Source organism: Cupressus sempervirens, chromosome 6, assembly GCF_028749045.1.
Source record: "Cupressus sempervirens isolate cs-2001-9-10 chromosome 6, ASM2874904v1, whole genome shotgun sequence".
NCBI classification, from domain to species: domain Eukaryota; kingdom Viridiplantae; phylum Streptophyta; class Pinopsida; order Cupressales; family Cupressaceae; genus Cupressus; species Cupressus sempervirens.
The window spans coordinates 224,333,781-224,355,848 of NC_143123.1; the positions used below are offsets into that span (position 1 = coordinate 224,333,781).

General features: G+C 38.7%; 2 protein-coding genes across 4 annotated transcripts in view; one reads left to right on the forward strand and one right to left on the reverse strand.

Moving 5' to 3' along the window:
- LOC149552084 (uncharacterized) overlaps positions 1-22,068 on the forward strand; it is a 266,469-nt gene that overhangs the window by 112,024 nt on the left and 132,377 nt on the right. The window lies entirely within an intron of this gene.
- Positions 10,820-11,696, reverse strand: LOC149552085 (uncharacterized). The gene is made up of 3 exons (XM_089789769.1): positions 11,533-11,696; positions 11,047-11,447; positions 10,820-10,942 (listed from the first exon to the last, which is right to left on the reverse strand). Exons 1-2 carry the CDS (start codon positions 11,675-11,677, stop codon positions 11,152-11,154), a joined length of 441 nt encoding a protein of 146 aa, XP_089645895.1. The 5' UTR covers positions 11,678-11,696; the 3' UTR covers positions 10,820-10,942; positions 11,047-11,151.

Sequence of the window (22,068 nt, forward strand, 5' to 3'; positions counted from 1 at the left end):
CAAGAGATGATTGGGCTTCTGGGATAGTGGTGGACACCATTCAGGATGACAGGTATGCGTTGTTGGATGGGTTGATTAGATTTCATGATAGGGTTTATTTGATCCCTACATCACAGTTTAGAGAGGAGATTTTGAGGGCATTTCATGATATACCTACAATTGGGTATCTAGGAGTCTTCAAGGCCTATTGGCAGATTTGAGTGTGGTTGTCATGGAGAGGGCTCAAGGATGATGTTGAAAGGTATGTTAGGGAGTGTGTAGTTTGTTAGCAGAATAACAGAGAGCACATGTTTCCTGCAAGTTTACTACAACCCTTGCCCATTCCAGACAGGAAATGGGAAGGTATTTCTATGGACTTCATCATTGGTTTACCATGAGTGCAGGGAAGAGATTGTATTTATGTGGTGGTAGACAAATTGACAAAATTTTCTTACTGCTTTTCTATTCCTTCTACTTATACAACAGTTCAGGTGGCAGATCTTTTCTTCAGAGAGGTTTTTAGGTTGCATGGGATACTGAAATTTATTGTTAGTGATAGGGATAGCAAGTTCATGAGCGCCTTTTGGCAGGAGTTGTTCAGGTTGTGTGTTATGAATCTTACACCTAGTATGAGTTACCACCCTAAGACAAATGGGCAGACTGAGATAGTAAATAAATGAATAGAAGGCTATTTGCGAAACTATGTGGCTGTGCAGCAAAGAGCGTGGGTCAAGTGGTTATACATGGGGGAATATTGTTACAATACCACATATCACATGATCATCAGGATGACTCCATTTATGGTAATTTATGGGTATGAAGCACCTAGTTTCATGGATTTAGTTTTGGGGAATAGTTGAGTGTCCAAAGCCAAAGACCTGTTACAAGATAGTCAAGATATCCTAACAACGCTCAAGGAGAACATACAATAGGCTCAAAATCAGCAGAAATTGTGTGCTGATCAACATAGGGTAGAGCGCAGTTTCGAGATATGGGATATGGTGTATTTGAGGCTACAACCATATAGGCAGTCATCGCTCAAGAAGAGCAGAGTAGAGAAGTTGAAGCCTAAATTTTATGGTCCCTACAGGGTGATTCACAGAGTGGGTGAAGTTGCTTATGAGCTTGAGCTTCTAGAGGGTAGTCGGGTGCACAATGTATTTCATGTGTCGAGGCTTAAGAAAGCCATTGGTCATAGTGTAGTTCCCTCTACAAATTTACCCCCTTTGGACGAGGAGGGGAAGCTTGTGTTAGTACTTGAGGCTATTTTGGACACTCGAGAGAGGAAACTTAGAACTAGGATAGTGAAGGAGTATTTGGTTAGATGGAAAGACTTGCCAAAGGAGGATGCTACATGAGAGAGTGAGCAAGTTTTTGAACACGCTAGATTGAGATTGCTTGAGGACAAGCAATTTCAAGGGGGGCGGACTGTAATGTCCCCACTTTAGCAGTCGACCAGGTGTGTGTGCGTTAGCCTAGTTCTACACGGTCCCAAGGGCTAACGAAGGGTTTAAAGCGACTTAGAGTGTTTTGGCCTATTCATCTCTAGTTTGGGCCAAAACAAAATTGATTTACTTAGTTTCAAGCATACTTACTGTAATGTCCCCTCTTTAGTTCGACATGACATTGATCATGGATTTTGCCTATTCCAGACTCTCATAGGCAAATGGTGTGGAGAGAGAGTCAATTCTGCGGATCAGATGGTCATATCTTGCTCTTGAAGAAGTGTTAAGAGGTTATATTTTATTATTCTGTGTTATTGGGGCCTACATGTTATAATTTTAAGTTGAGTTGCACTTTTTATTTTATAAAATTACTTTATTATAAAAAGTGCATTATAATGAGATTTTATAAAGGATGTTTCTAGAAGTTCTAGAAAAAGTGCATTATAATGAGATTTTATAAAGGATGTTTCTAGAAGTTCTAGCAACTTCTTAGAAAAGTGAATAAATAGAGGGCTGGGCCTCTCATTTTGGACATGCTTGGATTTGAGATTTCTTCTACTTCTTCAATTGTGGAGCAAATTTGTAGTCTCTTGGGTCTGCAAATTATTATTTGATCTTTGGGAACGAATCATTCCCTTGGATTGGCGACTTTGAGGGTGTGAAATATCACCTGAATTGTTGCATTTGAGGAGTTGGTAATGCAGCCATCTCATTTGGACTTCATTGAGATTCAGTTATAAGGGTTTACTTTGGTTGGAATAAGGGTTTCAGTTGTGCCCTAGCATTTGTGGATTGATTAACAGGGTTTGAAGACACAGTTGTGCATTATTTTCAGACTGCCAGTCCAGGGTTTGGACCCACGTTTTTGCTCATAACTCCTAATTGGCTTGATGGATGAATTTCATATTTTAGGGGGTTATTCAGCAACCCTAGGCGCCCAGATTTATTGCTTTTGGAGTGACAAAAAACGCTGCAATATTTTTATCTAGCAGCCGTACCAGGCCGTACCTGTACGGCCCTGTCAGTTGGGCAGCAGCAGCAATTTTGTGAGTTGGTTTGGGGCAGATTGTGAGGTCTTCGTGTGGCATTAATTCAGCATTCATGTCTGGCAAAATTGGAGCTATTCCAGGTGCTGTAAAAGTTTCGTCATTTGCATTCCAAATCTGAACTGGGTTATTGTTCATATCATAACATTGCATTGTCAAGAGCTTGATGTATTAGAAGTGCATAGTTGTGACAGTCTCTCATTGTAATCAGTTCTATTTGCTGTCATAAAAATCAGAATTGCATTGGACTTCATATGTGAGTTTCATATTGTCATCTATCTCTTAGATTGGTAGTGTTATAATCTGGAATTGTTGTTCATACATTATTGGCATCATATATTGAGGTTTCATTGTACAACAATTAGTAATATTGCAGCTTTATTCGGTTACATGCCAACTGTTTGACAAAATTCCTAAGTCCAGTTTGAGGGTTTCAGTGGCCTTTATAGTAAGGGTCATTACACTTACTATTTTTAGTAAGTCAACAGGATACAAGGGAGGCTAGTTTTGGTGATTGAAATTGATACTCCTTGTCGAGAGCTTTCCGACAAGCTGTCACTTGTGTTGTTCGGAGTCCGATAGCTAATATATATTTTTGTGCCTGAAGTATTATTAAAGTAACATTTAATTTAGTTGTAAAATATTAAAGTGTTACTTTAATGTTAGATTTTATGGGAATATGTGCAAATCAAAGGGGGCGCCTAAGGGAGACATAAGTGATTATTTTAATATGTTTTATATTGCACATCTTTTATCCCACATTGCTCATGTGAGTTGAACCGACCCTTGGAGAAAGAATTAAAGGGAGCATTAGTGACTTCATTCGGTAGGTGGAATATGAGAAGAAAATTGATGTGCGAGTTGCAAGTCCGTTCTTGGCATTAGAGGACGTCTATCCGCTCTTGTGACATTCTAGACATCATTCCCTTGGGGTCTAGCCTTTGGAATTGATTGCTATCAGCTTCATTAATAGGCAGATTGGACGCATTTCAAACTATTGGCGGATTGGGTATTTGCTCATATCATTCTCACTTCTTGCCCGATGCTTATGCTAATGTGAAGGGATGATTTTATCAGGGTCTTGGACTGATTGAAGGCAGATTTTACTATTGCAACACTGTAGCGCAGCACTATTCATATTACTATAGCAGCAAGATGGGAAGTCATTACCGGAATATTATGTTATAATGCTGGAGTAATTAGTGAGTTGAAAAGTCTGCTATTTATTTGATTTTATTAGTTTGAAAATTAATATTATTTCAGCAGTAGTTCAATCTTCAGTTTGCATATTATTATAAATTCATTCTTGTTCATGTTATGTGGTTTCAAATCTATGCAAAGACATAAAAACAAACAAACATTTTATTTCCGGAGCCATAAAGGGGTTTAGACATTTAACGGAGAAATTAAGAGTTGGATGCAAATTATTTGACTAAATTCCTATCAGCCGTTGGTTTAGTTTTTGGGCATTTCTAAGGTGCCCATTACACTATCGATCTATACAAATAGTTGGGAATTCTTCTATAACCCTTTGTTTGAGATGGATGTTGAGGAGCCATATGGCAATCCACGGTTGAGATTTGAGGTGGACTATCACTTGGTTCTAACATTGTACAAGGAAAAGTTAATATGGTATTTATTTTTGAGAGATGACTTGCTCCATGGTTTGGAACATGATTTTCAACTTGAGGGTGATATTAAAAGGGAATTTGAAAAGATTGTCACAAAATCCCAACATAAGGAAGAGACTATAGACTAAAAACCATCATTCAAGAAGGCATGTCACAAGCACACAAGGTAGCACCAATAGAGTTGTTTCTATCACTAAGAGGGAACAATATCTTCAGTTGCAGTTGACCTTCACATAAGTAGGGTGGCCTCGATAACTTGGGGCTAAAATATATTATTTGATGCGATGGTTAGGACATACAAGATAGTTCAAAGAATAATGGAGTCACTTATGATAGGGGTGATAATTCTCATTTCCACCCCTATTATAGCTGCAATCTACGTTTGCAAAATTAGGGTTGAGAATCCTTCTAGAACCCGTTGTTTGAGATGGATGTTGAGGAGCCATATGACAACCCATTGATTGAGATACAAGGTGGACTATCACTTGTTTCTAGAATTGCACAATGAAAAGATAGTATGGTATTTGTTTTGAGAGATGACTTGGGCTGTGGGTTGGAATGTGATTTTCAACTTGAGGGTGAGCCTATTTCACATCATGGAATGATTGTTTACTCACCATGGAGATTTCTGAGTGTGATACATGCAGACGAAGAGGTAGATCCAGAGTGCATAGGACATGCTATGACACTTGGGAGTGTGATTCCTTCATGTGTTTTATGGCAAGGGGAGGCCCATATGTTTAATTGTGAGCTCATTGATTAGTTGCAGGTCAGTCATATCATTTTGTGGTTTGCCCTTATGGCGGAGAGCAGGCAAGCTCTTCTTGGTCAAGGCAATGAGAGTTCACAGTTTCAGACTTTGTGGTGGTTGTTTCCAGTCATTTTGAGGCAATCTTGAGCAGAGCATTGCTCAACATTCATGTTAAGATTGTGGGCCACTCTTTTTCTTGGAGAAGGGTGATGCACTTAGATATCAGGCGATAATTCAATGATTTAAATTATAGGCAGTAGTTGTCCTGATTTGCTTTAGACCTACCAGACATCAGTAACCCATTTTATTCTGGTGTATCTTCTAAGTCTTGACAGTGCTATGTCTTGGGGTTGGATAGGAGTGAAAAACACATGAGCCATTGAGGATTCCCAAGGAAACATAAGGAAGATTACAATCAGTTCCAATTTTTTTGTTAAGTACAGGAATGTCATAGCTTTCCATTTACAGAATAATGCAACACCTAGACTACCCTTTGGAGCTACACTTGCAAGGGAACATAACATTATGGGGGAAGGTGTGTGGAGAATAGCAGGATGAAACACAACAACCGGTTTGTTATACTGATCTATGTCAGTGGTTTTGATTTTTTGATTGGGGACATGAGTCGTTGCTTTCAGCATAACAACGAGACATATTGGACAGAATGACAGGGTAGAGTATGCATCTGCTTTACATCAGGGATTCCTAGTGGAGTCATCTATCCATATGTGGCGTATACTTGGGGAGATAAGGGGACAAGGGGCTGTGATTTTAGAGAGCAGTATGGCATTGGTATCCCGGCCCGCTGCAATGGAGTTTTACTACATTAGTTGATGGGAGATGGCTGCCCTACTACATGGAACATATAATTCTTTCACAATTTGTGGACAGCAGTGGCACATGGCATTGGGGGCATTCCTTATGCCATTAGGGGCATGAGATCCAATCTGTCTGATGCTGTTTTCAATTATAATAACAGTCTACTATGGTTTGACATATTCTTTTGGGCACCTTTGGCGGGCACTCTTAACATATTTGAAGATTTGCTCAGAGTTAGATGGATAGTTTGCATTGATTACATGATGAGGATTAAAGAACCACATGGCTTACAGTGCTTGTCACCATGTAGTACTTGTCTTTGTTTCATAACAACATCATTCCTTGGTTGCATTTGGAGGGGATATATGATATTAATATATGTAGAAGACTTCATGGAACATGTAGAAGACAGCAATATGTGATGTTTGTATCTTTGGGTGGGATCTCTCACATTGGTGGTTGATGGTGGTTTAATACCGCTCATTACAGAGGTTTCATTTTGATCCTATACAACAACAACTAGTTGGAGAATGTAGGAAGTTTGGGATCATGCAATTTTTTTGGAGGTTGGTACAGTGCTGAGATTCCATCTTCTTTTGATAGTGGTGGCAACAGTTGCATTTTTTTGAGTGAGTTTTGGTTGGAGGAATGCTGTTCTATATTGTTCCAATAGTATGTGGTGGATGGGAATAGTTGTTTATATACCAATGATGATCTTTCTTTGCATCCATGAGAGCATTTTTTTGGTGAACATTTGACATTGGTACACTCCTAGCAGATGTTTGGTTGAGCACAATGAGTAGGCTTAATCATTGCTCTCGAGATGTTGCCTTTGGCACTTGGAAGTAAGTGCAAGTATCATCCTTGCAACTGGTGACAGCAGAGATATTGTTTGGTTGGTTGATTATAAATCCATCCTAGTGACTGATTGTTACTTGGAGAATGTTATGTTTGATTATGATTAGGATTGTGCTATATGGCTTGACAAAGTATTTTTGGAACATACTTTCACAATTTTTGGACAGCAGTAGCACATGACATTGGAGGCATTCCTTATGCCATTAGGGGCATGAGATTCAGTTTGTTTGATGCTGTTTTGAATTATAGTAACAATCTACTAGGGTTTGCCATATTCTTTTGGGCACCTTTGATGGGTTCTCTTCACATATTTGCGGATTTACTTAGGCTTTAGATGGATAGTTCGCATTTATTACATTATGAGGATTAAAGAACTACATTGCCCACAATGTTTGTCACCATGTAGTACTTGTCTTTGTTTCCTAATAACATCATTCCTTGGTTGCATTTGGAGAAGATATATGATATATGCAGAAGACTTCATGGAACATGTAGAGGACAACAATACGTCATGTTTGTATCTTTGGTGGGAGTACTCACATTGGTGTTTGATGGTGGTTTGATACTACTCATTATAGAGGTTTGATTTTGATCCCATAAGACAACTAGTTGGAGAACTTGTGAAGTTTGGGATCATCCACTTTTTGTTGGAGGTTGGTAGTGTGCTGAGATTCCATCTTCTTTTAATAGTGGTAGCAGTAGTTGCATTTTTTGGAGTGAGTTTAAGTTGGACGAATGCTGTTCTAAATTATTCCAATAGTGTGCAGTAGATGGGGATAGTTGTTTATGTACCCATGATGCATCTTTCTTTGCATCCATGAGCTTTTTTTGAACATTCGACATTGGCACACTCCTAGAAGGTGTTTGGTTGCACAAAATGAGTAGGCTTGATCATTGTTCTCGAGATGTTGCCTTTGCCACTTGGGAAGTAAGTGCAAGTATCATCCTTGCAACTGGTGAGCACAAAGGTATACTTTGGTTGGTTGCTTACAAATCCATCCTAGTGATTGGTTGTTACTTGGAGGATGTTATGTTGGGTTATGATTAGGATTGTGCTATATGGATTGACAAAGTATTTTTGTTGATGCACAAGATCATGATAATAAGTGAGGCTTTTGGTGTGATATCCTCTGGGGTGCTTTGGTAGGAGATATTCCATGTCATTGATTTCAGTCTTCCGAGGTATTACAACTTGATTTTTGATGATGATTACCTTGGCGAATTATAGGAGGGTAGAGTACAGTTTTGACACAATTTGTTTTAAGTTATGATTAGAGTGGCACAACATCTGCATGGTGGATTCCTTGTGAGATTGTCGTGGGACCTTGTGATCATTCTTGACTTTAGCTTGGATTAATTTGTTGTTTGGAGATTGTACTAGCATTGCTTGAGGACAAGCAATCTTTAGTGAGAGCACTGTGATGTCCCCACTTTTGGGCTTTCCTTAGTGTTATTGCTTCTAGCAGGATTGGCCTATTATATGGGTTCCTATAGGCCTATAGATTTGCGCAGAGAATCCACTCAGGGGCTAATGGAGACATATTGGGGCTTTTTGAGCCAATATGGCTAGTTTGGGACAATTTGCTAGATTTTAGTAAGAGTCCCTATTTATAAGGATGGACTGAGAGTTGACCAAGGTACATCAGGTTACCTTAGGGAACAACTTGTAGACTTTTGCCGTGGTTCCTACTTTTTAGGAGGGTTCCTAAATTTTGGAGGAGATTGTTTGTTTGTTCACAGTGGTTAGACAACATCAATGGACATTGTTGTCCTTTGTAATCACAAAATAGAGGAAACACTATGAAACTTTGACATTTAAAGTTTCCAATGTCTCTTGTTAAGGTAGGATCGTTGCAAACATAATAACATTGCTTACGACTTTTGTGTATTCCAAAGGCAACAATCTCCCTTGTATTTATATTGTAGATGAGACAAAGGAGAGATGTGTCCCTTAATGGAACATGTCTTTTCACTAACACATGTTTCATTATTTACGATTAGTAATTATTACACAATTGTTAATTATATACATACATACATACATACATACATACATACACATTAATTGTCTAATGATTACTAATCAGAATGATTAATGTGTAATCATAGCAATGTATCTCATGGTTAAATCAATCTGACTGAAGCTACAACATTAACTCTCCCTCTTAGCTAGGGAGTATTGTTATAGAATTAACACACCTTGCCCTCAAGCAATGTAGAGAGATATCATCTCAATATGATATTCTTAGAAATGATGTATTTAAGGATATCGACATATACCCACCAAATTAGATGTTATCTTTCGATATCATTAGAAGTATAATTCAAGAAGGAATATCAACCATATGATGTTCATTATACTTATATTTTCTTGGTATGTGCATTGGCATCAAGTTCCATGATGCCTACTAAGAAAATATGTGCACATGGTGTCTCCAATACTATGTCTCATAGCATGCACCATGCCTTATCTTAGTATGACAAATTTAAAAGTTATTTGTGAGATATGCACTATCAGAGTGTTTAGCATTTCTACAGATATCTTAACTTGAAGATATCCACCATAATGATATAATCTAATGATATAAGGAGTAATGGCCTATAAATCTCAAGTCTCATGATATTTACTAAGTACTTGTAGTAATGGCCAATGGATATAAAGTTTCATGATATTCACCAAGTATTCAATATGTCCATAAGGTATGTGCACTCATATCACCAATGTGATATTTACCATAGGTTGCAAGATATAATCTATCATGATCTACTTAGATATCAATCTCATTGACATCCATCATGATCAAAGTAACGTGAATCGGAATCGTATCGGAATTGGCACGGCCGAATTGAATCGTGAATCGGGGGTGAATTGCCGGTGAATCGGCGAGGAATCGGCAAATTTGAAAAAACCCTTTAAATGTAAAGATTTTAACAATTTAAGACTTATTTCATGCACCCTTTATTGAATATAACTTAAAAACACTATAACATCATCAAATAGAATCTAACATACATAAACATGAAACATAAAATCCATCACATACGTAACTATGTTATCATAATGTACTAAAATGTAAATTGTATGCTAGCTGAAGTAAATAAAAATCAAATGATCATAATGATTCAAATCATAGAATCAGTAAGATGAAATCATGAAGATCTATAAGACATCAAATCATAAATGTATGTATAAATCTAAGATGAAGATCCATGAAAGTTTGAAACATATGTCTATCAGTGATTCAGTATCACTATCAATATCTATGCAGTGTAAACAAAATATAAAAACAAGGCTCCAGCTCAAGCCTCATCAACATCCTCTAGCTCTGCTGCAGCCTCAACTTCAGCTTCTGAGTATCCAGTTTGCCTATGAGAAAGGCGTGTAAAGTAGGTCCTAGAGGACCGCCGAGCCATGTCCCCTGCATAGGCAATGGGCTCACGAATAACATCGCTAGGGCCTGCGTCTGTGTGTGCGCCTGCGTCTACCAATGCCTGAACGTGCTCTAGCTGCCTCCTCTGCCCTGGCCATAGCCTCAGCCTCTACATCCACCTGGTCAACCCATGCGCGGTCTTCCTCAGTGAAGACTAGGTCCACGGTCTGTGTGATCCACTCTGATTCTGGATCAATCTCCTCCAGAATGATCAGAGAGGAGTCAGCGCTCAAACTCTGTCTGATCCTAAGACGAAGGTTGTAATGAACAAAGACAAGATCATTCAACCTCTGCACTGTCAACTTGTTTCTCCTCTTCGAGTGGATGTGCTCGAACATGGACCAACTGTGCTCACATCCAGAAGCCCTGCTCCGCTGACTCAGAATGCGAATGGCAATTTTTTGAAGGTTTTGGGTTGTGGCCCCAAACATTTGCCACCATCTATCTGAAATAAGGAAAAAACAAAAACAATTAGTCTCATTTACAAATTACAACTCTAAAATTAATGCATTATATAATCAACTTTAAGTTTAGAATCTAGATTCATGAACATTGAATATATTATTTAATTTTTACTTGGTTGTAGTGTTGTTTGAGCATTTATGGCCATCCTGCCAGAGAAAAGTGGCCCCTCCTTATTGTTGAATTGGCCTAGCTCAACAATCGCAGCAACGCTATTTTCATCACTACTCAATCTCTGAATCACTGTGTATAAGCCAGTTAGAACCTCCACATCCGCCTTGAACTCAGGATGGAAACGAAATGCCGGATTCAGATAGTAAGCTGCTGCGTGGATGGGTCGATGGAGCTGATTCTGCCATCTCCTCTCGATGATGTCTCAAATAGGGCCATAGCTCTCCTGCACTCCTGCATATTGGGCTCTGATGGCCTCCTTGGCCCTATCCATGCCCTCATAAATGTAGCCCATAGAGGGCTTCTCCCCATCAGCAGTTCGTAGCAAAGCTACAAGGGGCTCAGTGACCTACATACAAAGTAAAACAAAAAATTTGAGTCAAAACTTAAATATAAAATAATATAACTTAAAGTAAAAGAAAAATACTAAATGTTAAATTGCAATAAATTTACCTTAAGGATTTCTCTAGCGGGTTTCCAAAAACCATCCTCATCAAATATGCAATCCGCCACATCTAACCCTACAGTGGTCGTAGCATAGGAAGAGAAAATCCACTCCTACCCAACAAACATGCTCCTCAATCCATCCCTTGATGTCAACAAGGACTGCAAGGTGATGAAATTCGAGGCAAACCTCGTGATACCTGGGCGAGCTAACTCCTTGCCTTTTGTGTACTTCCTCATTGTGCTAAGGACAAATGCATGATTATAAATGAATTTGCATATGTTTTTTGCCCTTTCCACACATGACTTGACAAACTCAAGTTTGCCAATTTCCTCCAACATGAGGTCAATGCAGTGTGCTGCACAAGGGGACCAAAATATGGTGGGGTGCCTCTCCATCAAAAGTTTACCTACAACAATTTTAAGTCAATTAGAAACTCAAATTTCAAAATTCAAATAAATTTATTTTCAAAACTTGAAAAGTTAAAAGTTTACCTGCTGCAACATAATTTGCTGCATTATCCGTCACCACCTGGATCACATTTTGTTCCCCCACCTCTGCTATAACTTTCTCAATAGCCTCACATAAATATGTGGCATTTTTCACATGTGCGGAAGCATCAATGGATTTTATGAACATGGTATATCCTACAAGTAACAAAACAACGAATTATAATATTAAATGGATCATTAACGAATTGGCATTCAACAAATCAAAATTTACAATTATGTATGTAGGAAAGTAGAATGATCAATCACCTCCACAGGATACAAGAAAATTGAGGAGTGTTCTATTCCTCCTATCTGTCCAACCATCAGTCATGATGGTGCAACCCTTTGCAATCCATTCCTTTCGGTTCTCCTTGAGGTCAACCCTCATGTCCTCTACCATCTCATCTAGGAGGTATCCGCTCAACTCAGCCTCAGTTGGGGCTTTAAACCCCGGACCACAAATAGCAACCGCATCTAACATATTCTGCCAATAAGGAGCCCTGTTACAAATAAAAGTTTAGATGTCAAAGACTCAAATTATAAAACAAGTAGATATAATTAAAGTTTTACTTTTATTTTTAATTTTAACTTTAAAGAAAACAAAGAAAAAAAAATCAATTACTTGGCTGCAATAAATGGAATGTTGCAAAAGTACCAAAATTTGCATATCTCCTTTCTAGCAGCATCGTGAATCTCCTTGTTCAAACCCATGCCCTCAAGCGTGGTTTGGGAACCAGGAGTAGTGTGGGGCACAAAGTAACTATCCATTCTGTTTTTCTGCACTCTAGGCTGCAATAGGTTGGTGTGGGACTCTGTCTTAGTATGTGACCGACTAGCACTAGCACTAGCACTAGCACTAGCACGAGCAGAAGAACTAGGATAAAAAGGAGGCCTAGAAGAACCCTCTCCAACACAACCTACAGATGCGGACACTGATGCAGATGCAGATGTGGATGCGGCTCCGGATGCGGGAACATGGGAGCCAATACCCCTTAACCCTTCAACTTGCATTTTCCTATTTGCTTTGTCTTTTTCAATTTTTTCTAATGCCATTAAGCAAGTGCGTTTTGCCTCAGGAGTTTGGTGAGTGCAAACTGTAACATCGTGTTCAGGTATAGCAGCAATGTGGAATTTCAATCTATAAATACCCCCGGAAGTTATTTTTTGTTTACAAAACATGCATTTTGTTTGATATTTGGTTCTTCCAAGAAACTCTTCATTATATTTCCAACATTCATCTTTTTTTACCCATTGGAATTTGCGAAAAATGAGAGCAAAGGCTGCTGCAATAATTTTTTTTATGTAAAATATCAAAGTTTGAAGCTGATAAAAATTAGAAAACAACAAACCCTAGCTTGCAACTTAGTAAAAATAAAGAACATTCAAGATTTACACTAAAATTCTTGAAAACTATAGAAATTTAACAAAAAACGCATAATACACTAAAAATTTAACAAAAAATGCATAATACACTAACATGCAAGAAAAAAAAAAGCACTTACCTCTTGCAAATGAGTTGAAGAGTGTTGATATTGGCTCCTTAATCCTCCCAAAGCAATTGATGGGCTCCCCAAATGGCCTGTTAATCTCTTTGGTGCTCTTCCTTCTTGCTGGTTGGAAACCTATGGCTTTTCTTTTCTCTTCTTCTCTCTCACTTTTCCTCTCTTCTACTCATGGTTAATGAATAGAAGGCCCTTTAGGGTTATAACAAAGAGAATAGGTCAAAAACAAAGTGAAAAAAACAAGTGATTTTAAAAAAAATTTCAACTTCCCTTTTTACATGCCGCGGGCAATTCATACTCGACTTTTACAGGCGATTTTGGCGATTTTTACATGAATCGCTTGAATCGGCAATTCATGACCTAGAAGTCGGTGATATCGATACACGATGCAAAAAAAATCGCATAGCACGAATCTGGTCGCGGAATCGCCGATTCAGGCAATTTTTGGGCGATTCTCGATACTATGATCATGATAGAAGGTTAGACTATTGTAAGATCATCACCCTACCTTAGAAACCATAAACAAACATCAAAGAAAGATCATCACCTTCCATGATGTTTCCACAAAGTCATGTAGTAGTTCACATGACATCCACCATGAACATTTCTAGAGGCTGGAATATGAGCTTTCACCTGAAAATTCTCTCACAGAGAAAGATGCATTGTAGTACATCTCAAGTAATCACTGATGTTGAGACTCCGTCTTACTAAAGGCTCCAATCCATTACTTCAAGTTTGTCTTCAATAATCAAAAACTTCACTTTGGCAGAAGGCTTGGAGGAACTATCGGTTGTCAGATTTCAGTGATAATGTACTTTGAAGAATAGTATTCTAGTATCCATCTGCGATTTAGGCATTCGCATAAAGATCTTTTAGTCATATGGAACTTCATCTCATGAATCATAGTCCTCTGGCTGCTACAATTTCTTGTTCAGTGGAGAATCCATCTTGACATGGTCTACTTCCTCTAAATAAATATGATTGAGATCCTCAAAAGTCAAGTGAAACATATCTTCTATCTGCTCCCTCGGTCACGAAAGCATACCTTGATTCCTATTAACATGAGTGATTGCACTAAACTATGAATTTATCCTTAGGCTTAGAAACATTAGATATTAAAAAAATGTGGTTGCCAAGCTTGACCTCTTTGTCCAAGGTTGCCTTTAATGAAATTTCATGCTCCCTCTTGATATAGAACTATACTCATAATCTCAATCATCAAATATATTTTCTTCAATAACCTCACTTTATCGAGCATGATCATCAAATGACTAATGAAACCTAGATCAAAACCTCTCTAGAGCTATTGTCATAAGATTGAGTCTTTCACAATATTTGGTAGCATGCCTAATGTACCATTCTTCTTTTCTTGCAAGAACATCCCTGGAGACAACATAAAAGATCAATGCAAGTAGCTCTTATGGTACATATAGAAATACAAATGAGAGAGAGACTACCATGAGTAGATAAATGTAATCCTCAAAGATAATGAATACTTATTTGCACATCCTTGATACAAGTTGCTTCAATGAAGGTTCATATACACTGTTGTGTGGATATTTTGCAACCAATAGTTTTGGGTAAAAATCCAGTCGCAAAATAGGATGACTAGCCACAACGTGTGAGACAAAGTCTTTCCTACTTTAAAGGGAAGGTTCCCTCTTAGCAAGAAGTCGAGAGACTTTGTAAAATGGGTGTTACCAATATCCTTTCTTCTTAACTTTCAAGAAAGAATCTACTTACTCGTGGAGTGAATAATGGCAGGGTGAATCTCTAACTACACTTCTATCAAGAGTCGGAAATAGTGATACCGATAAACCTTTACTAACTCAAAGGCTAGTTGAAAATGTATTGGTTTGGCTCTAAGTTCGATCGTACTTCTATATGAAAAGCCTTATAATTAGGCCACAAAGACTCCTAAAAGTAAGAATAACTTAATTATTTTGCAAATTAAGAAAGAAGTATAAGCTACAAACAAAGCTTCTAGCTTTACGCTTTCACAATTTCTCCAAGTCAGAACTTTGGCTCCGATTGCTTCTTAACTCTTTTATATTAAATTCACAAGATACAATTACCCAAAACACAAGATAACATGAATCAAAGATAACTTAGATGAATTATTGACAAAGCTTATAACTCACACAAGTAACAATCTCACTTAATCAAAGTTAAGTCTCAAATGCTCCCTTTTATTCAGTGTCTCTCAAAATAGTGCTACACAAACAAAGTTCTGCTAGTACAATTTCTCTAGAGCTCTCTTGCATAAAGATAATGATGATTTTACAATGAGGGGGCACTCTTTTATATAGGCACAGGAGTTGAGAAAAATGTGGAGGAAAAAGTGGGAGCAACTCAACCAACTTTGACCTAGTCTAACCACAAGAGAAAATATAGGGTTACATGCAACTGCACATGCAACTTGCATTACATGCTTTTACATACATGTAACTTGCATTGCATATAATTACACTTTCTCATGTATTGCATCCTCTTAAACCTACAAACATGAAATAAAAACAAAAACAACAATCTTAAAGATTGTTTCTCAGACTCTTGAATTTGACGATGATATCACACACTGTGGAAACATCAACAATTGCCATGGTCTTTGATATGGCTTCTATCCTCACTACATTTGCATATGTTGATTTCACAACTTTGGAATTTGATGCCATAGTACCTAACAGGTGTTTTGTCGAGGATTTATATAAGACAAACTTGTTCATTGTGTGTGAACCAAAGTCATCAGAATCTACATCAGCAGTGATCGTGATTGTATATTCCAAGCTTACCCTTTCAACCGCAATGAGATTACCAGAATCATCAATAACATGGCATCCCATCTGTTCCAAATCACAAGTAACACCTGTTTCAACTGCCTGACAATCTCCGAGTGTTGCCTACAACTTTGTGATTAACTTCCTCAATGTTTCCTCTTTGTAATGAATAAGTCCTTGAAATCTGAATAAACATTTCACATGATGGAAGAATATCACATGAAACCAAGGCATCTAGATCAAAACTTTCCATTTTATTCCAATCATTGAGGATTTCCTTCAAATTATCTGCTCCTTGAGTCAAAGAAGAGATTAGGTTTCGCTCCATTCCATTCATTTCTTTGATGCGCCTAAGAATTACAAATGTCTCCGTGATGGCTTGGACTCCTTTAGAGATGATCTCTCCTATTCAAGACTTGGTAGATTCAATCAACTTTCTCCCCTTGGATGTTTGAGATATAGCAACAACTCTTTAAGAAGATTGTTGCTGGATGAACTCGTTCAGGCTCGAACTTCTTGTTTCAGTTGATTTTTCTTCTCCCATAGCTCATGATTGTTCTTTGACACATTTGCCAATGCATCTTGAGCACCTTGTAAACAACTCAAACACGACTATTTTTCGATTTCTACTTTAGTGAACTTGTAATCAGAAAGTGTAAGTTCCTCTGCAGATTTGTCCACCAAGGGCTTAGCAACTTCAACAAACTTGGTTTTGTTTGAATCAACCAAAATCCTTGAAACAATCTTATCTTTCAAAGATTTGGATGTGGTCTTCTGAATAGGAAGATTATCTGGTGGTACGACCACTTTTCTTCTTTTTGTTGTGATTATGCTCAACCATGCAGGCAAGCTGAAACCTTCATCTGTAGAAGCAGATACAGTGGAGACTATTGGCATTGATCCATATTGTATTTCCATTGTAATAGAACAAAATTTAGTTTGCACAGTTGAAGGCATAGGAACGTGCTGAGAAGATTCTGTCATGAAAGGTGTAATAACCACCCCCTTTTTTTTTTTTGAGTAGACTTGCAAACTACTAATTATTATTAGCTAGAGTGTTATTTTTGAACATGGCATTTTGACAAACACTTAGCAACATACAACAATAAACATGCGAAGTCTAGAACTTCCGTATTTGCTGATAAAATATTAATTTTGCAATAGAAATGTTTACATACAATTGCCTTATAGGATGCACCAAATATTCAGATTGGTATTTAACAATTACAATGCCTAAAATGAATAGTATGATGGAAGGAACTTGAAAGTAGTGATTTGTAGATGAAATGACAACATTCCAACATTTTAACTGGCAAGAGTGGGCAAGAAAACTCAATGCAACACTGTTCATGCACTGTAGGAACACTATTCACGACATTGTAGCAACTTTACTATTTACACGCATTGTAGCAAAACATTGTTCACATGCACTGTAACAAAACACTATTCACGTGCATTGTAGCAAAATCACTATTCATGTGCATTGTAGCAAAACACTGTTCATGCGCACTGTAGCAAAAACACTATTCACGCAGACTATAGCAAAAACACTATTCACTCACTGTAGCAAAATCACTATTCACATCTGCATAACCTGAACTTCAGAGCTCTTAAATCATGTGTAAAATCACCAATAAATCCCACTGTGTTTCCTGAATGAAAACACTTAATAATCCTCCTGACTTTGTCTTTCAACAGCAAAGAGAATGCTAGCAAAAAGGGGTTTCGTCCTCCAAGCTCAACAATTAGATTTCCCAAAAATCCAATAGCATAATAATAATATCATCCAAGCATGCCCCAACTCATTACAACCAAGATAATATAAAGCCCTTCAAGTAGTTGACTTCATTTGCATAAGCAATGTGGGATAAATGGGAAATAACTTTTTAAAACAACTTTATAATAAAGTGACTTAATTAAGTCTTTTATTTAATTATCACTTTATAATAAAGTAAATTAACTTTGGCAATAAAATCATTTAAGAGTCGAACTCAAAATACCATGTATGATAGCTCATCGGAAAGAGCTCAACCAAATCCACCAAGCCAAACACTGCAAATTTCCATATCACTTGACTCCCACTGACTTACTAAAATAGTAACTCCTGAAAATACTGCCAAATGAGCTCCCTAATCACTTCGTTAGCCTACGAAAGCTCCTGTCATAGGCTAATCTATTGTCCTTGATGGTCACATTAAGTAGGGGACATTACAGTCCGCCTCCCTTGAAATTGCTTGTCCTCAAGCAACCTCAGTTCTTGATGCTGCAATACCTACTCTTTTTCCAAAGTAGCATCCTCCTCTGACAAGTTTCTCCACTTAACCAAGTAATCTTTAACCACCCTGTTCTGCAGAGTCCTCTCCTTGGTATCCAGAATAGCCTGAGGAATCAATATGAGCTTCTCCTCATTAGAAGGCGCAACTCTTTGACCAATGGCTTTCTTAAGCTTCGACACATGAAACACGTTATGCACTCGACTGCCCTCTGGAAGCTCAATCTTGCCCACCCTTGCCCACCCTACGAATCACTCTATAGGGACCATAAAATCTAGGCTTCAACTTCTCTACTCCACTCTTCTTGAGTGATGACTGTCTGTATGGTTGTAGCCTCAAGTAAACCATATCCCCAACCTCAAAGCTGCGCTCTGTTCGGTGCTGGTCAGCATACAATTTTTGCTGATTTTGGGCTTGCTATATATTCTCCTTGAGCATCCTCAAAGTATCTTGACTATCCTGCAAGAAGTCTTTGGCTTTGGGCACTCTACTACCCCCAAAACTAGATCCATGAAGCTAGGTGCTTCATAACCATACAGTGCCATGAATGGAGTCGTCTTGATGGACATATAATAAGTGGTGTTATAATAGTACTCTCCCATATGTAACCATTTGACCCAAGCTCTCTATTGTGTAGTCACATAGTTCCTCAGATATCCTTCCACCCATTTATTCACAATCTCTGTCTGCCCATCTGTCTGCGGATGATAACTAGTGCTAGGTGTAAGATCTCTACCACACAACCCAAACAATTCCTGCCAAAAAGCACTCATAAATTTACTATCCCGATCACTAACAATGAAACTAGGTAGCCCATGTAACTTGAATATCAATCTAAAAAAAAGATCGGCCACCTGTGCTGCTGTGTAGGTGGATGGAATAACAAAGAAGTGAGCGAACTTCGTTAACCGGTCAACTACCACATAGATGTAATCTCTCCCCTGTACTCGTGGTAACTCGGTGATGAAGTCCATAGAAATACTCTCCCATTTCCTATTTGGAATGGGCAAAGGCTATAACAACCCTGTAGGATATGTGTGCTCTCCCTTATTCTACTGACAAATTGCACACTCCCTGACATGCTTTTGAACATCATCCTTGACCCCTTTCCATGTGAACTGCTCATGGATTTGCTTGTAGGCCTTAAAGACCCTTGGATGTCTAGATATAGGTGCATCATGGAATGCCTTCAATATTACCTCCCTAAAATGTGATGAGGGAATCAAATATATCCTGCCCTGGAACTTGATCAATCCATCCATCGCCACATAATGATCATCCTGTATGGTGCCTACAATCACTCCAAAAGCCCAAGTGTCCCTCGCATACTCTGCTATAATCTTATTTCTCTAATATCTTGTAATCTCAGCTAGAGCACAAATATGAGGTCTCCTGGATAAAGCATCTACCACCACATTCTTCTTACCTTTGACAAACCCAATGTCAAAGTCATAAGCCTGCAACTTCGTAATCCATTTCTGTTGTCTATCATCCAAGTCACGCTGGCTCATGAAGTATTTGATGTTGTTGTGATCAGTCTAGATAACAATCTTCCCCCCAACTAGGTAGGACCGAAACTTGCCCAATGCATGCATAATGGCCAACATCTCCCAGTCATAGATTGAATAACTCCTCTCCACTCCACAGAGCTTCCTACTCTCGAAAGTAATGGGATGCTTCTCCTGCATCAAGACCACCCCAATCCCATCACCCGACACATCACAATGAAGCTCAAATGGCTTTGTGAAGTTCGATAGAGCTAATACTGGACATGATGACATCACTTTTTTGAAATGATCGAAGCATCTCCGAGCTGCCCTTGTCCATACGAAGGCCCCTTTCTTGCTAAGGTCTGTCAAGGGTGCAGCGGTTTGTGAAAATCCCTTAACAAATCTCATATAAAGCCCACAGAGACCAAAGAACCCCTTAAGCTATGTGAGGTTTGTAGGAATAGGCCAATCAACAATAGCTCTAATCTTTTCGGGACCTACCCGAACTCCATCTCCACTGATGATTTGCCCAAGGTATAGTAACTCAGTCATCCCAAAATCGCACTTAGATTCCTTGGCATATAGTGACTCTTGCTCCAAAATGGACAGCACCATCTCAAGATGTTGTAAATGCTCCTCCCAAGTCTTACTGAAGACCAAAGTGTCATCAAAGAAAATTAGGACAAATCTCCTAAGCTGCTCCCTAAATACCTGATTCATGCAACTCTGGAATGTAGTAGGGGCATTGGTTAGCCCAAATGGCATAACGAAAAACTCAAAGTGGCCATAGTGACACCAAAAGGTTGTTTTCTCAATGTCCTCGACCCTCATCTTGATCTGATGAAACCCTGATTGTAAATCAATCTTTGTAAAGAAGCATGCACCCTGCAGCTCATCAATTAGCTCATCTATTTGTTGGATGGGATATCTGTTCTTAATGGTCTTCTTATTTAATGCCCTGTAATCGATTCACATGCGCATTGTCCCATCCTTCTTCTTTACCAATACTATTGCTGAAGAAAAGGGGCTCTTACTAGGCCTGATATGCCCCATCTCCTTCTCTATCTCATCCTTGTGTTTGTTAGGATGACGATAGGGAGTAATCATAACTGGTTTGGCTCTCTCGTTGAGCTCAATAACATGCTCTATCCCTCTGTCAGGAGGAACCCCATGCAGAATCGTGCCAAAAACTTTAGTATGCCTATCAAGTATCTCCTAAATATCTAGTGGAAACTCTTCACTTGTGGCTCTTGTGAGGTTGGCATAGTGAAATATTCTGCCGCCCACTCTACATCATCATGTCGAAACAGTCTCTGCATTCACCTCAAGGAGATTACTCTGCAGCTCTCGTTTGAAAGTCCTTTAAGTACAACAGTTCTGCCCTCATGCTGGAACCTCATCTCCAATTTTGATTGGTTGAGTGTGAACTCAACCAGCGAGGCCATCGATGTCATGCTGAGGATGACATCATAATCCCCCATGTCTACTACATAGAATTTATCCTCCAACTCATAGCCATCTCCAAACCTTATATGAAGGTTAGATATCTTCCAAGTGCATAATAATTTGTCACCGTTCGCCACCATGATTCTAAACCCAACATGCTCCTCGGTCTGTAAACCTCTCTTGGCTACCAATTGTGCATCTATGAAATTATGTGTAGCTCGAGTGTCAACGAGTGAGATCACTTTTTGCCCTTGGATAGTACCCCTGACCTTAAATGTGATTGCCTTCAGAGCCCCCGCTAATCGTACAAATGACTTCTTATCCTCGAGAACGCTGCTCTCCTTTGTAGTGCTACCCTCGTTTGAATCAGAGTGTTAATCCTCCCTCTTTGACTATGACTCTTTTGCTGGGAAATACTCGATTTGATTTGCCTTAGCCTCGAGAGGGCACTTATGAGATAAGTCCCAAGGCTCTCTGCAATGAAAACATAGCTTCTTCCTCCTCAACTCATTCAGGGTATCATTATCCAACTTATTATCCCTTTTTGGCTGAGCATCCTGGTGAAAATGTTTTTTGTCCTTCTCCTTATCCTTCTTTGTATGTGAATCCGTAGGCTGAAGTTTGCTCCTAAAAGAAGAAGGTGCTAAATTACGAGCCTTCTTAGTATCCTTTTGTAATGTAGCTAGGTCATGCCCCTTGACCCAAACCCTCAAGGGATCTGAGAGTTCGTCCATAAACAACACTACTAACCTCCTCTTTGAAATATCTGTGACCAACACAACTAAACTCTGAAATTCACTGATATACGTCTCAACTGATCCCCATTGCTTGAGTTGTGCCAACTCCTTAAATTGTTATTTGGGATCCCTACTATCAAATCTATGAGCCTCTCAGTGAACTCCTCATAAGATGTGATTTGATTATGCCCCAAGGTTACCATGTCATGGTGCCACCACTTGTGCTGGGTGATCCAAATGAATAGCCGCATACTTTATAGCCTCCTCCTCAGGCATAGGATTCAGCTGCAAGTATGTATCTACCTTTTGCACCC